The sequence below is a fragment of the Danio rerio genome, chromosome 7, assembly GCF_052040795.2.
Source record: "Danio rerio strain M-AB ecotype USA chromosome 7, GRCz13ab, whole genome shotgun sequence".
In the NCBI taxonomy this organism is placed as follows: domain Eukaryota; kingdom Metazoa; phylum Chordata; class Actinopteri; order Cypriniformes; family Danionidae; genus Danio; species Danio rerio.
The window spans coordinates 20,280,107-20,297,484 of record NC_141027.1 but is presented as its reverse complement, the minus strand read 5'-3'; the positions used below and the strand labels follow the sequence as shown (position 1 = coordinate 20,297,484).

Genomic DNA, 17,378 nt, shown 5'->3' with positions numbered 1-17,378 from the left:
TACAAATATGATTCAAAAATATTTGTCAATTTGTCAATTGAAAACCGAATCAAAAATACACAAATCTAATTCGTAAGTTCAGAAAAACTATTTACAAATACCCAAATGAAATTGGTAAGTGAAAAAAACTATTAAAAAATACACAAATCCAATTCGTCAATTCAAATCACGATTCAAAAGTACACAAATCCAATTCATAATTTCAAAACACGACTCAAAAAAAATACACAAATCCAATTCGTCAATTCAAATCACGATTCAAAAATACACAAATCAAATTCATAAGTTCAAAACACGACTCAAAAATACACAAATCCAATTCGTCAATTCAAATCACGATTCAAAAATACACAAATCCAATTCATAAGTTTAAAAATGTTTTTTTTTTAAATACACAAATTCAATTCGTAAGTTGAAAACATGATATAAAAATACACAAATCATATTGGTAAGTTAAAAAAACTAATTCAAACAAAACCAATGTCAATTAAAAATTACCACAGTACAAATCTAGTTTGTTGGAGTACTGTACTGACAATACCAGATCAGCAGATATATTCTTACTTAAGAAGCCGTTTCTCACAGAGTTAGGTCGATCTGCAGTCTATAAGTATGCTCCATATGTATGGAATGAATTTTAAGATATATTACATATGAAATCCATACCATATATTACTATATTCAAAAATATTTTAAAGACTGTCAATTTAGAAAAGTGCACACGTTTTAATAATTGATTATAGTTTATACCATTTTTATTATTTTTTGTAACTGTCCTATACTGCCTGTCTTGACCAGGATTGGTAGAAGAGTATCTCAATGGGAAATTCCTGGTTAAATAATTAAATAAATAAATAATTTTATGATCAAATTTCAAAATTATGAATATGCTATATTTGTTAATCTTTTGTAATGTAAAGATGTTTACTTCAACTTTGCCAAATATATTTTATCTCATTGTTTACTCAAAAAAAAAGAAAGATTTTAGCCGTTTCTTCTTTCTTACAATTAAAATGAGCTGATTCAACACAATTCTTCAGATTTTTTAGGGGACAAATTAAATGTCTTATGTTCAATCTACTAAAATCATTTAACTTAATTGAACCGGTTTCCCCCACAGTCCAAAGTCATGCACTATAAGTGAATTGAATACACTAAATTGGCCTAAGTGTATGAGTGTGAATGAGTGTGTATAGGGGTTTTCCAGTTCTAGGTTGCATCTGGAAAGACATCAGCTAGCTAAAAACGACTTGAGTGGAGACACCATGAAGAAATTGTGTAGAACCCAGCATTTATTTACAGTCTTTCTTTCTATCTTGATTCTTTCGTTCTTTCTTTCCAAACATTTTAATCAATCAACCAATCAATTAATCAATTAATATATTTGTATTCAATATTTGAACAGTAATGCATATATACTATTTGGGGTTGCTGTATATTAACAACCCAAGCTCAAATAAGTAAAGGAGACTGGAAACTAACACAAGAACTTTTTTTAGTCTTGTCAGGGAGCCTCATAAAGCATGTCAGAGAAGCCCTGCAGTGTTTAACCTGACAGCACAGACACACACAGAGACTTGATGAATGACACGGACATCATTCACAGAAACCAAAAGAGAGATGCTGTCACACAGATAAGATTAAAAACCACACACTGCACCGATTCAGCCCAGCTATGGCATGTTTAATAATGTGTGTAATGTAAAAGAGCTGAGTATTTATTTTCACACCCACACACACACACACACACACACCCTCATGGGTCAATGGGTTTAATCTCCACTTTTCTTCGTCCTGTAAATGGCGATGAGAAGCTACAAGGCCATTTATTCCTCTTGAGAGTTAACAACCCTGCATGAGAACATCATGTCTTGTTTCCCCTTTAAAAATAAAATAAAACATGCACACAAAAACACAAACAAGACGTTTTTAGAGAGAACATGGGAGTAATTACAGTGGGAGGTGTAAGGATGGAGAGACGGAGAGAGGAATAAGCTGACGCAAATGTTGAGGTAAGCAGTGGACTGGTGTTTCTGAACATCTGTACGTCACTGCATATTCAAACCAGAGATCGGAAGAAAGTGAAAAAAAAACGACAGAAATAGAAGAAAACCAGGGAGAATGAAGACTGGAAGATTAAAGGAAGTGCAGAAACATGAACCGAGACTTGAAAGAGAATGCAGAACACAAGGGAAAAGATGTGAAGAGACGAGGCGGAGCGTTAGACTTCATTAAAGAGAAAATATAAACATAAAAAACTAAAAATCCAATTATTATTTGCTCATCTTTATGAAACAAACAAGTGCACCGAAAATGTGAAAGTTGTAGAAAACCATTTCACTCAGAAACTGCTAATAAATTATAAAAGTAACAAAATTACACTGAACTGAATTAGATTTTTTTTTGTTACACAAACAGATGTTGAATAACTCCAATTATTGAATAACTTCAAAAATGTACATCTTTTAAAAGCGTAATAGTTGGTATTACTGCTATTGTGCAAAAATAACAGCCGACATTATTATAGACCAGCTTTGATTAAAAGTGGTTTCAAACTGAATATTCTGTTTCAACTGATTCTCCAGTCTGCTCTCACGAGGAAACGTAGATATTTTACGTTTTGTCTGATTAGTGGCTAATTCGTACCAATTTGTACGAGTTCAGTCATACAAAAATGTACGATTTCAAAAAAAAGGCGTGGCACCCAACCCCACCCCTAAACCCAATCGTCATTAGGTAATGAAATCATAGTGCATTGTGCAAATGAGATTCATACAATTAGCCACCAAATCAAAATATTACGAATTGCTGTGAGATCATGTTGGATCCTCTGAAAATTGTTGTAATATGCTGTCCTGGTGCCAAATTAACGATTATCACTGATAAAAACGAGTATATTGCATATTTTCAATAAAAACGGATTAACAAAAAGTTCAAAATAGTTGATTTATAACAAAATTTAGTTAATAAGCATGTATTTCATTTAATGAGTGATTTCTGAACAAAAAAAAGATTTTTTTTGACTGATAAATTAGATGGAAATGGTATTTTGTCCACCTGAAAGGACACAGAAGTGTATGACTATCACTTATATGTAAAACTCCAACAATGTGATTTTTGTAAAAAATGGAGATGCAGAGTGCCATAAGTATATTCACCAACTACTGGCATATACACTAACTGGCCACTTTATTAGGTACACCTGTCCATCTGCTCGTTAACGCAAATTTCTAATCAGCCAATCACATTGCAGAAACTCAATGCATTTAGGCATGTAGACATGGTCAAGATGATCTGCTGCAGTTCAAACTGAGCATCAGAATGGGGAAGAAAGGGGATTTAAGTGATTTCGACCGTGTCATGGTTGTTGGAGCCAGAAGGGCTGGTCTGAGTATTTCAGAAGCTGCTGATTTACAAGGATTTTCCACGCACAATCATCTCTAGGGTTTACAGAGGACGGTCAGGAAAAGAGAAAATATCCAGTGAGCACAAATCATTTCAGACTGGTTTCTTAAACATGGCAATGAGTTCACTATACTCAAATGGCCTCTACAGTCACCAGATCTCAATCAAGAATAGCACCTTTGGGATGTGGTGGAAGGAGAGATTTGGATCATGGATGTGCAGCTGACAAATCTACAGCAACTGCATGATGCTATCATGTCAATATGGACCAAAATCTCTGATGAATTTTCCAGTACCTTGTTGAATCTATGCTACAAAGGATTAAGGCAATTCTGAAGGCAAAAGAGGGTTCAACCCGGTACTAGTAAGGTGTACCTAATAAAGTGGCCAATGAGTGTCGTTCACGGTATAAGTGAAACTTTTCCAATCTCAGTACAGTGCTGTCAAATCATTTCCGAATCATTTGTTCATCCACTAATACTTTTATCCTGGTTTCCTTATTAACAGCCTCTGGTCATTCTTATCACTTTCAGGCAGCAGCTACAGAACAATTCACCGTATGGTGCTATGCACCACAGCATATGTAGCATGCAAGGGCAGGTAAATGAAAGCAGAATTCATTTTTGTGTGAACTAGGGCTTTAAATATTTGACAGGTTGACCCTTTCGTCAGTTCCACACTGTGCAAACAGCCGGAGCTCAGTGAAAAAAAGCGGCTTCTGTGTGTGAGACTGTCACTTTCTGACTGAAGCGATGGGAGAGACAGGTTGATTTAGCTAATTGAATGTATGAGAGTGTTACATAATTCAGCCCCAGGCTTAGTTTGTTCTTTTATCAGCTCCCTGCAAGCTTAAACCAGTCTTTAAGGGCTACACTCACAGAACATAAGCTGTCGTAAAACATACACAATGTACAATTGTGCGTATTGATCTAGCACCGTGAATGAACATGCACACATTCTGTCTGGTTACATTATTCTGCCTGTGCTTGTGTGCAATTTAACAATTAATTCATTAAAACTTTATTTAGAAAAACAGTTAAATTATGATGCAATAAATAATCTAACGAACAGATCATTTAATCATTATGTGGTACAGTGATATTATAATAGCAATTAACAATCTTTAAAAAATGAAGAACATGCACTTACCATCAAGGATTACAATGGATATAAGTTTTGTTTTTACTTTATTGTGTACATCCTTGATGAATTAAGTGTATTCACTTATTTTTGTCAAATAAAAGAACGAAAATAAAGAAAAATTATGAAATATGTGATCCTAAATTCTGGAATACATCTGTAAATCATCATTTGTATGCAATAAATGATATAGGAGATATGTAAAAAAGATATGTAGTATTATAACTAATCCACTGGTAAAACATGCCTTGTTATTGGAGATTCATTCTGGCATCCACACAGGAACTAAACTGATTATGGTTTAAGTGTATAGTTTATATGCATAACTAAAATGCTGAATATTTGCAGAATTTACATAAAGTAACATTTCTGCTAATTGTTAGTCTGCAATATTACAATATTAATATTTTGCATGTATCACTCTCTTTCACACTCACCCACACACACTTCTTTCATTGTTCATAGATGTAATAGTTTTTATACCGCACAGACTGTCTACTTCTTCTCAAACTCGATCCTGGGGTCAACACATCTGCAAGTAGGGCTGCATCCAAAAGCCTACTATACTCAGTGGATACTGCATTTGAATTTAAACGTACTACTCGACGGTTAGAAAAGAATGTTCTATACAGTATGAATGTCAAACAGTATGAGAGGAACTCAAACATACTACATCCACCATTTTGTCATGATCACGTGACCTACACATGCGAGTTGCATCGCTTCACTCTCATTCATAATTTCTCTCGCAGTGCATCATGGACGAGTGCAGCGTGATGCACACTTCCATCATCCAGGTATTTCTCACATACTGTTTTTCGAATTCTATGAATTCAGACATAATTCTCGGCTTGCATACTGTTTTTAGCGTACTCTATAGTATAGAAGTATGCGATTTCAGACGCAGCCGATGCTTCTAGAAGGCATAGTAAGAGCATGATTTGCTATCCCAGGTTTTTTGATTAAACAGCGATTTTTGATTAATTTAATCCAATTAAGGTCATAATTGAACTACAGAGAAATTGAATTAACATGTGTAGTATGCCGATTTTAGTCGCCTTATTGAAGTGCAACACAGACATGTAAACACTGTAATCAAACTATTACCATCATGTAGGACTTTTCGCCACATTTTGTGACAGGATAGTCCACACACACACACACACACACACACATGGCTATTTGACACTATTCTCTGCACCTACCGAGTCAGTGAAGACCACAGACACCTGCATTATGAAATGCGGAGGGGTTTTTTCCCCATACGGCATGCGGTATCAAATTCCATTAGAACAATACTGTTCCAGCAGTTCATAGTTGCATCCAATATCTCAGTTTGTCATGGGGGGCGTGCATGAAATGTTCCTGAATGAAAGTGAAAGTGCCAAACTGCAGTTAAAGTTGACAAATTAAAAATGAAACACCTGAAACTAGATGAAACTCCAGAGGAAACGTGGATAGCGTGGCGATGCGATGACATTGATCAAATTATGTGCTATGACATGTAAAACGGGATCATGAAAGGAAGCTTCAAAAAGCAACTCATGTAAACACTTTAATCATATTACTGTCTTACTCAGATTAAGGCGAATAATTTGATTACTGATATCCATGTAAACGTAGTCAATGAGAACCCCTGGTATATTCTATTCCTCTACCCAAATTCTACCCCAAAACCCAACCTTCACAGGAAACATTCTGCGTCTTTACGTACCCAAAATCCTTCATTCTGTTTGGTTTATAAGTCATTTCCTCAAAGAAACTGAAACAATGTCTCCACAAGGTCAAAATTTACTGGTATCTTTACAATGTAAAGAAAAAATGTACACACACACACACACACACACAGAGAGGCACACAGGCGCACACTGAACTCCAAACTGTGTGAAAAATGAATTATTAGCAGACTTTAATTAGTTTTGTTCCCCAAAGGCCCTGTAAGCATAAGCTCTTTGCCCACGCCTATTACAGTAGTAGTGGAATCTGTTGGAAGTAAAAGGCACGTGTGAGTGTGTGTTAAAATGTGCGCTCGCTCATGTGTTTAGTGTTTACAGTTGTGTGTTTGTGCACAGAAGGCCAGATCGCTCCTCTCGAGGCTGAGGAGCCCGTTCATGGACAAAGACACAATTGAGCAACTGAACTCTGAAACAGAATTAGAAACATTAAGCAACATCAAATATTGCAAAAGAGAAAAACTGCTAATGCAGCAGAGAGACATGATGTTCTGCTACCAATGCTCATAACAACTACACAGCAAAAAAAAAAGAACATGCCTAAAATTGCTCACAGGTTTTAGTTATGTTGTGTTTTTTGTTCTCCTGGGCTGTCTACTTCAGTTAACAAGTGCTCAAAACCCCCATCAGACCAGCCTGACGAGGTTGGGAACTAGTTAAGCGTTCTACTCTGCTGTAAGCACTTTTTTTGTTTCAGAAGGGCAAAAGGTTCAATGTTTCGACTGCAAGGTCAGATGTGGACTGGCAGGAAGTTTTCATTTCTTCTTTAACTTTTAAGCCACTAAAATTAGTTTGTATTACTTTTGTTGTTACCATAATAACAATATTTTAAAAGTAATTATTTAATCTTAAAGATATTGAGTTATTTCAACTCAAACTTGGGTAAAATATTGACCGTTTTCTTAAAATAATTGTAAAAAAATCAATCCATTTATTAGGTTTTACGCAAATTGGTCACACTTTACAATAAAGTTTCATTAGTTCACGTATTTACTAACATGAACTAATTATGAGGAATACTTGCACAGCATTTATTACTCACAGTTTATCATTTATTAATGCATTACATTAGTTAATGCACTGTGAGTTAACATTAACTAACATGAACAAATACAGTAAGAAATGCACTGTTCATTGTTTACTCATGTTAGTTAATGTTAACATGAATGCATGTTCTTAAATGCATTTTGCTAATATTGTATTGTAAAGTGTTACCCCCAAATTTGTGTTGAAACAATCTGATCATTCCAATGTAAAAGAGATTAGAGATGCAACAATAAATTAGCCAATAATCATTATTGGCCAACTCTGGGCCAAATATGAACAAATCCAAATTTGGGTAATTTTCTTTTTTCCATTAATTTAAATAACACTTTTAACCCAATGATTCAGTTTTCCATATTTGATCATATTTAAGTATATTGTTTGGATGTTTTAAAAATGTTTATGGGTTGATTATTTCCTACCAATAAGAAGAAGACCTGCAGAAAATTCCTTTAATTTGTATTGACGGTGATATCAAAACTGTTAAAACTGAAGCTCTTCACTGCTAAAATTCTGTTCATCTTATTCATTCATTCATTCATTTTCTTGTCGGCTTAGTCCCTTTATTATTCCAGGGTCGCCACAGCGGAATGAACCGCCAACTTATCCAGCAAGTTTTTACGCAGCGGATGCCCTTCCAGCCGCAACCTATCTCTGGGAAACATCCACACATACACACACACAAACACACACTATGGACAATTTAGCCTACCCAATTCACCTGTACTGCATGTCTTTGGACTGTGGGGGAAACCGGAGTACCCGGAAACCGGAGTACCCACGCAAACGCAGGAAGAACATGCAAACTCCACACAGAAACGCCAACTGAGCTGAGGATCGAACCAGCGACCTTCTTGCTGTGAGGCGAACGTGCTACCCACTGCGCCGCCATGTTCATCTTATCTTCAGCTTAAACTTTTAACACTACTTAAATAATTTTTAAAAAATTAAGTCAGGGTTAAAATTAATTAATTATTTTCCAAAAAGTGAAGAACTTTAGTTTAATCTTCAGAATTTAAGAATGCTCATTAGACCAATTCGCAGCATCAAGCAACTGATATTACTGCTAAATAAAATGCAAGTGAATGAGAGTGGCTATACCTGCTTGATTGCTACTCTTTTGTGCTCGTTTTTTTATTACTTTATTTTAAGGTTCATATGCAGTTGAAGTCATAATTATTAGCCCCCTTTAAATTTTTATTTTCTTTTTAAAATATTTTCCAAATGATGTTTAACAGAGCAAGGAAATTTTGACAGTATGTCTAATAATATTTTTTCTTCTGGAGAAAGTCTTATTTGTTTTACTTCGGCTAAAATAAAAGAATTAAAAAGTCATTTTAAGGTCAAGAGTAATCTCAGAGGGGTCACTGGATTGCACTTGAGATATCGATTTGTCCAATAAATTAAGAAATGAACCCCAAGTAGCCAAAAATGTTCTTATGGAGCTAGTCCTTAAAAATCTGAGTCTCTCCATCTGAATAACAGATATCTTATCAAAAATCAAGCTCTGGAATGAGGAGGGTAAAGGTGATTTCCAATTGTTAAGCACTAGACTTGCATTAAAGATTGTTTGAGGAAGAGAAGATGTATTTTGTGAGAAGCCAAAGATAGCAAATTTGCCATCTGGTAGAAAACGTCTGCTATAAGCCTTGGAGTACCAGTCAAATAGATTTGGTTTCTGTACAGTTTTATTGTGACCCTTAAAACAGTCAGGACATTTCTAAGAAATATCAGTGTTGATATCAGTCAGGTATCAGTGTTGTGCTTCATGCAACACGGCCAATTATTGATTTGAAAATGTGTGCCTAAAGCAACACACTGTACTCTGGGCATGTGAAGTTTCAATGATCTTAGTATAACATAAAGCATCATACAAGTGTGTTTTTCAAAAACACAATCCAACATACTGTATAATACATCAAAATGAATAAATCTGAAAAAATCTTGTAGATACAAAGTTTGAATTCTTAAAAAAACAAGACACGGTGACAAAAAACAGTCTTACGTCTTACAGTCTTACGTTCAGTCAAACTGTAAAATTACCTCATTATTACAAACCTTTTCTTTTTTCTGTCGACTACAAAGAAGATATTTCGAAGAATGCTATATGACTGCTGGCACCCATTGACTTCTACAGTAAAAAAAAAAAAATACTATGGAAGTCAGTGCATCTCAACAACCAGCATGCTTCAAAAGAACTTATTTTGTGCTCAACAGACGAAACAACTCAAATAGGTAAAGTTTGGGTAAACGATGACAGAACTTTTATTTTTGTGTGAATTGTCCTTTTAAGGTGAGTTTGCAGATCATACCTGAAATTCAGAATGCAGCAAAATGTGAAAAGTTTTTCATGCATGTTAATGGAAGTCAACAGAACGAACATTGCAGTGTGACCGGCCCTCAATATAAACACACTTACGTCCACAAGCACAGCATGTAAGAGATCTAATCTATCACATTTTCTTCACTTGGGTGTGTGAAACGTGACAGGAGAACAATGCCATGACCAGAACAGAGATATAACTAAGACAAGAGGAACAGCACTAAACACACACACACACACACACACACACACACACACACACACACACACTAAACTGCACCTTTCCATTACCTTTAGCCTGAGAAACTAGATCTGAAGATGACTAAGTTTCCTCCGATTTCAATAGAGACACACAAACACATGCTATATTACTGTTCTACACATTCTTAGGTCTTAAGGAGAAAAGTGATCAGTGATCTCCTACTCTTGTACACATGCTGAAATGCTAAAATAGTGGAGTAAAAGACACCCTGATGGAGCTCGTATATCCCCTTTACTCCTCTTATCGGCCTATCGCTCTGTTTTAGCAGACACCCTCTCTTTCTCTCAGCGGAATGAGCCCTGTCAGGTCTCAGATATACAGATTATACACACACACATGCTAACACATGCACTTAATGGAAATGGAAATGTACTGCAGATCTTCATGTTCTTGATGACTGGTAGATTTAAAAGTGTCAGCTGATGAAAAACTTCCTATCTTAAACGTATATCTTGAGATAACATTTGTAGATGTTGTACAGTACAGTGTGTCAAGAACTAACAGGTAGAAAAAGTTTACAAAGCGGCAAAGTTTACAATGTGTTTACTATGTACACTGTAAAACATATTTGTAAATTAAAAGTTTTCAGTATTTTGTGTGTTTCTTTCAGCCTGAGCTCACAAGGAAACCTAGCTATTAGGGTTGGGCGATGTCGACCAATTTGGCATCGTACGATGTCTAATGTGAAACATTGCGCTGGACGATGGCATCGTCATCGTAGGCAGAGGTGAATTTATTATTTATGAATAATTAATTAAATCAAAACGAAATAATAATTTGTAGCCTACCAATTCAACTGCCTGAGCCACATGTTCATTGTTTTACCAATAAACAAATCAGAAATAAATAAAGATAAGTTACACACAAAATACCACCTGTCAATCACTTTTTCACGCATGACTCTGGCATGAATAGGCAGAGTGATCTGTGTTGTTATAATGGCGTCAACAAACGTATGTACTGACGCTGTGACACGTTACCTGATAGATTCAAAAGACAGTCGTTAGATAGAGACCAGTTGAATTAAATATCACGTTTAACAACTATAGTGAGACGCGATCCAGCGGTACATCCTTGATAAACTGTCTGACGTTCCCTGCTCTCTGGGGTGACTGCTGGAGCTCAGAGTCAGACGTGCGCATAGTGTACACTGCAGCACATGACAGTGTAGTGTCTGTATGTGTGTGTAAGTATGTGTGTGTGCGGTCACCTGGTATGTGTTTTCAGCAGTTTAGTGTGGAAGGAGATTTTTTCAGGAATGCTAGGTGAAAGTCCAGTGTGAACGTGAATCGTTTTTGTTATAAAATGCCATTTTAAACTCAGACGCATTAGTGTAAACAGGGCCGTGTGTATTTTTAGAGAGTGGATTGCTGCTGCGATGGGTGCGGAGGATCGCGATGCTGGCTTAACATTGTGATGTCTATCGGTCATCTGTGATGGACGATGGCATTGTCTATCGGCCCAAACCTAGTAGCTATTTTACGTTTTGCCGGTTTAGTGGCTAATTCAGTTCAGTCTACGAAAACGTACGATTTTTTTAAAAGGAGGTGTAGCATGTACTAAATTGTATGAATAGGATTGTACAAATTCGCCACTAAATCAAAAAGTTACGAATTACCGTGAGATTTTGTTGGGGTTTTTTCCTACTTAATTATGCTTTTGAATTGCATTATGGAACCTTGATCTTTCCTCTAAAAACTTTTGATGTTGAAAAGTTTGTAAGAGGGAATTTTCTTGACATTTTATTAGTTTAAAGTGATAAATTGTCTGTGTTGGTGTTGTGTATTGCGCAACAAAAACGTTGTAATAAACTGCCAGTACAGTGGTACCTCACCATAACGCAATTCACCTTTCTGGCCTTGCAGTTTCGCATACTTTTTAGTGCAATTTGCCATGCTTGTTTTTACAGTGCATTGTGTTCTGCATTCTGATTGGCTGTAGATCATTGTCAATAAATCTCCTCCATGCTGTGTCTCCGGTACAGAATGTGTTCAGCTTGCCAAATTGACATAAATCTTTGATCGTTGGCAGTGTGACTCTGGAGTGCTGGATTGTATACTTGCAAGTTTTCACTACAACAAAACCCCATAATGTTGACAAACATTCTGCACCGTCAGACACCTGCAGTAGCACCCAACAGGCAGAGGAGGATGCTAACCGGCAACTAGCTCTCTGCAACTCTCACATGGTCGCCTACTGAAGCTAAGCAGGGCTGCGCCCGGTCAGTACCTGGATGGGAGACCACATTGGAAAGCTAGGTTGTTGCCGGAAGTGGTGTTAGTGAGGCCAGCAGAGGGCGCCCAACCTGCGGTCTGTGTGGGTCCTAATGCCCCAGTATAGTGACGGGGACGCTATACTGCTCAGTGAGCGCTGTCTTTCGGATGAGACGTTAAATCGAGTTCCTGACTCTCTGTGGTCGTTAAAAATCCCAGGATGTCCTTTGAAAAGAGCAGGGGTTTAACCCCGGCATCCTGGCCAAATCTACCCACTGGCCTCTGTCCATCATGGCCTCCTAACCATCCCCATATTCCAATTGGCTTCATCACTGTCTCCTCTCCACCACACATCAGCTAGTGTGTGGTGTGCGGTCTGGCGCAAAATGGGTGCCGTCGTGTCATCCAGGTGGATGCTGCACACTGGTGGTGGATGAGGAGATCCCCCCCATTGTGTGTAAAGCGATTTGAGTGCCCAGAAAAGCGCTATATAAATTTAAAGGAAGTTAGAAGTTACGTGAGTGTTTAAACAAGAGAGACAATTGTGAAAACATCAATGCCCGTCTAAGAAAAGTGTATAAAGCGTAAAAGTGTATAATGAGGAGTTTTACAGCCTTAAAACATCTATAACAATAGAGAAAAAATAAAGCTGACTATTTCACGGATCTCACCTATTGCAGGCTTCTTTTAGAATATAACTCCTGCGATTAACGAGGGACCACTGTACATTCTGTTAATTTACAGACGTAATTCTCAATAGATTATTTCTTAAACAATATATTGTCTTAATCTACTAAAATATCAATAAAAGTCACTTTGTTCAACTGTAGAGTTGAATTATAAACATAAAAGTCGACAGAGCAGAGATCAACTTCCATAATGCAATTCACAACCGCAAAGCAAGGTAAGGCAAGTTTATTTAAGTAAATAAGACAATTATTAATATTAATATTAAAAATATAATTATTAATCGTTAATATTATAATAACACTAATACTGACATGGTTAAGAGTTTTAGAATGACCAAAAGATGTTTTACAAAAGATGTTTCAGATGATTTACAATGTGCTCAGCCTGCTGGTTTATCCATTCACACTTTTTTTTATCATCACATGATCTCTTTTAACAAAATCACATGACTTTTTTAATATGCAGACTGGAATTTGTTCGGTAAAGTTGTTTCCATTGCAGTTTATGCGCATATTTTCTTATCAAATAAAACACTCAGTTATGTGCATATGTTTTTATGTGCATTTTCAAAATGTTTGCGCATCATGGCGTTTCCATCAACCGATGTTTTATGCAAATTGCACATAAAAATAGCTGTATGGAAACGTAGAAAGTATAAATGCATTGCAGGTGGTTTGATGCACAGAAAAAGTGATGTTTCTCAAAAACAATGCATTTTGTGCGAGCCCATACTGGTAAAATAAAATCTGAACTGCTGATCTGATGTGGTCAGAGGAAATAATCCTACTTAAACTCAAATTTAAGACACCAAGAGAGAGACTATGATCGGATGACAAAAACAGAAAAACATAAGTTAAAGAAAAGTGGCAGAAGGAACAAAAGATCGACAAAAATAGACATTATGTTCAGAGAGCAGCGATGAAACGGCAGTGAAGGCTTGAGCAAGAACTCTAAGTGAGGTCAGAGAAAGAAAACCCCAGGCATGGTCACAAACATCACTATGCCAACCATGTGTATCTGTGTTTCTTTGACGCAATAAGATGGCAGATCAAACTGAACAACACTCTCCTTCTTGTTCCTGCTCTCCATTGAAACGGTGGCTCCTTTCTGCCTGCGTCGTGAGTCATTGTTTGGCCTCGATAAGCATTTTGCAAGAGAACTCTTGAAATAAAACTGAAGGAGAATCACATGCTTAGGTGCTGTAGGTTTACTGCAATGGGATTTTAAAATGCATAGTCAGTTCTACAACTTTATGATCTGTTTCATGCAAATAATGTGAACAGAACGCTTTGTTCATTCGCAGATATAAATGTGTGATCAGGACAAATGTTTATATGAGTTTGTCGCACACAATGAACATTATCTTGCATTGCTGTTTTCAAGCTTCAAGTATTAATAGTGTTGATTCAAATGTGTTAATAACAGTTAGCTAACCTTAAAAATAACATACAATATGATACCATAACCTGTCTCTCATGTGAGATTGACCAACAGCAGGAAAGAAAATTCTCTTAAGCTACTACAAACAAACCTGCAGAGAAAGATACGCTCAAACTAGAATAACTAACGGAACTAAACTGTTTTCCTGGGATGTACAGTATAGTCAATAGCTTTATTTGGGCTAGAAAAATATTAAAGGTGCCTTAATTTGAGTTGCTATTAACACCAATGCATTTTTGTTTTAAAATGCATTTTTAAAATTCTAAAGAAAGTCTCTGATTTCTTTTGGATATGCTGGTACTTTGTTTCAATTTAAATGGGCTGAAATGCAGACTTTTGAAAATGGAGGCGCAGCTATACACAATCGCTTTCTGATTTGTCTTCTAGTCTATTGCATATTGTTCCCTGATTGGTCAAGTCCCTCTCATATGACAATTACACAACCGGTGCACTGAAAATATAGATGCCAGCAAAATATGCACATCCCCAGGAAGTGTTAATGGTCATGTTTTGCGTTTTAGCATGGTATAGACAGAGATAGATAGCTATATATTAGCTGTATCGTATAAATTGTGATTATTTTTCTCAAACTAAATAAAAACGCCAGGCTGGACAAAAAGAGGGTTTATTCTAAAATGAAAAAAATTTAAAACAAAAACGCATAAGTGTTAACATCATCTTAGAGAAATGTGTGCTGATGTAAATGTTAATGTTTCCATTGGCCACATTTCCACTATTCTGAGCATTTCAATACAAATAAAAAGTTAAAATAAAATAACGCAAAATTAAAAATATATTTCAATACCAACACGGTACTGTAAAATAAATACATGTTTTACAAAATATTTTATTTTACAATACTGATATTTACAATAAAACACTAATACCACACATTTATAAATCTAATGTTTACGGTCCACCCTAATTTCCTTATTTCAACAACCTGTCAACTTTTAATAAGACAGGTTGCCAACTTGTCTGCAAATAAAATTACCCACTGCCTGTTTTAGAGCATGCAGCTCATGATATAACAAAATATAAAGTTTCAGCCTGTACAATGTGCAAATTGAAACAACTCAGATTGCAATACACATTCTCATTGTAAAGAAAAAAAAATTTCATTTTATTTTGAAAAGTAAGAGAGTAAACCCACTGAATTAAAAGCCATATGTGGAATTTACGTGGTGACATGGTGGCTTTGTGGTTAGCACTGTTGCCTCACAGCAAGAAGGTGGCTGGTTCAAGTCCCGGCTGAACCAATTGGCATTTCTGTTGCCATTTCGATGTCTCCTTGTGTTTGTGTGGGTTTCCTCAGTGTGCTCCGGTTTCCCCTACAGTCCAAAGAATAGTGGTTTAGGTGAATTGAATAAACTAAATTGGCCATACTGTATGAGTGTGCATGAGTGTATGGATGTGTCCCAGTACTGGGTTGCGGCTGGAAAGGCATCCGCTGTGTAAAACATTTGCTGGATAAGTTGGCGGTTCATTCCCGTGTGGCGAACCCAGACTAATAAAGGAACTAAGCTGAAGGAAAATGAATGAGTGAATGTTGAATTTACCTAAAAATAAATAAATAAATAAACCTGTTGTATCTTAGATTGACTCAACTTAATTTTTACAATTATGCACATTGTTCATTTACAAAATTTTAAGTCAGTGGGTTACTCACTTTAAACAAAGTCAAAAAATGGCTTAAAAGCGATAAATTTAATCACTTTTTAAAAGTTAATTAAACCAATCGCTTTTAGCAGTGTTCTTTAATACATTATAAAGCCCTAATTCAATTTATTGCTTTGCCATATACCAGAAGCTGATCTAAAAAATAAACTATTGACATTTAGAAAATCATAGAACAAGATAATACTTATGAATGCACTAAAAAAGCTTGCACTGCTAGAAGCATTTGCAATCACATGCTTGCACACATGGGCTTTAGGGCTGTTCTATTTTACCCTTTTTCTTACTAAAATGTAAATTCTCCACAAGGTCATTTCTCTCAGATGTTTCTTTAATGAGCTTCTTCATTCATTTTAGTTTCCTGTCATTTCGCATTATTTGACTGATGATTCATTGAGAGCTCCCTCTTACATCACACTGCACGGTTCGCTTACGCATTTATGTACATTCAACCCAAACAGGAAAACAGACCCTTGTGCATGTAAAATGACATATTTTGCAAAGCATTCAAATACCTTGCATGGCTAGAAGCATTTGCAATTGCATACTTGCATATTTCAGACCTAAGTCTATCACTGCTTTTCCTTTCCCTCTCCCTTGATCGGCCTAATATGGGGATTGAGTTGTCTATTCATCCTTTACGGGCTGAAATCCTCCCATTTCCTCTCTCTCCGCGCAGTCAATGGGAGATTAAGCGGCAAAAGACAGTAGCCCTGGGCTCAAACTGATGCCACACTCACACACACACTGACCGTGCAGTAAACCCACAGCTGGGCACTTGTATAATACATTTACTGCTGGGCACAGACCCAGACATGCACACACACACACACACAGCACAATCTGTCTGTGTGTGGCTTTAAATTCTACCCTGTTCGTTTTATTCTGCTGCACACACTGATACTAAAAAACTGCACATCTACAATGACTTCTGCTGAGTTAAGCAGGGCCATGGAACAGACGAGCAGAGGCACAAAGCAGATGTATGGGTGGAGCAGGTGTGTGTGTGTGTAGCACCTAGCTGCAAAGGTTTGTGGGTAAAGCTGCAGGTGCAGCGAGGTCAGTATTACTGACAGATGTAGCGACTTTGACGTAATCCCTATCTGCCTAGACAACCATTACATAAGCGCATCACTGGAATTAAACTGACCATAAAAACGTAACTGTTTTCAGACTATTTATTATTTATTTAAAAATATTTAATCATTTGTTTAATATAGTTCATCCGGAAATGAAAATTTGCTAACCTTAAACATATCCGTTTTAAAAATATTTTATGAAGAATGTTGGAAAATTGTATCCTTGTATCCACTAAGACCCACAACAAAACCTAACAGTGAAAATCACTAAATGAAATAAGTTAGTTTAACTTGTGTTTTAAAAAGTTACTTTGACTCAATGAAAAAGAGTTATGGTAACTCATAAATCGATTATATGAAGCAGATCTCTGA

The 17,378-nt window shown here is 36.3% G+C and overlaps 1 protein-coding gene across 4 annotated transcripts in view; it reads right to left on the bottom strand.

Annotated features, from left to right (window-relative positions):
• si:ch73-335l21.1 overlaps positions 1 to 17,378 on the bottom strand; it is a 76,772-nt gene that overhangs the window by 19,611 nt on the left and 39,783 nt on the right. The window contains exon 3 of one of the 4 annotated variants that reach the window (XM_087260817.1): positions 14,857 to 15,581. The exons of the other annotated variants lie outside the window; for them this stretch is intronic. Coding sequence (XP_087116943.1) covers positions 15,562 to 15,581 — 20 coding nt within the window. The 3' untranslated portion in view covers positions 14,857 to 15,561. Of the gene's footprint in view, positions 1 to 14,856; positions 15,582 to 17,378 lie in introns of those variants that run through there. 4 annotated transcript variants of the gene reach the window in all.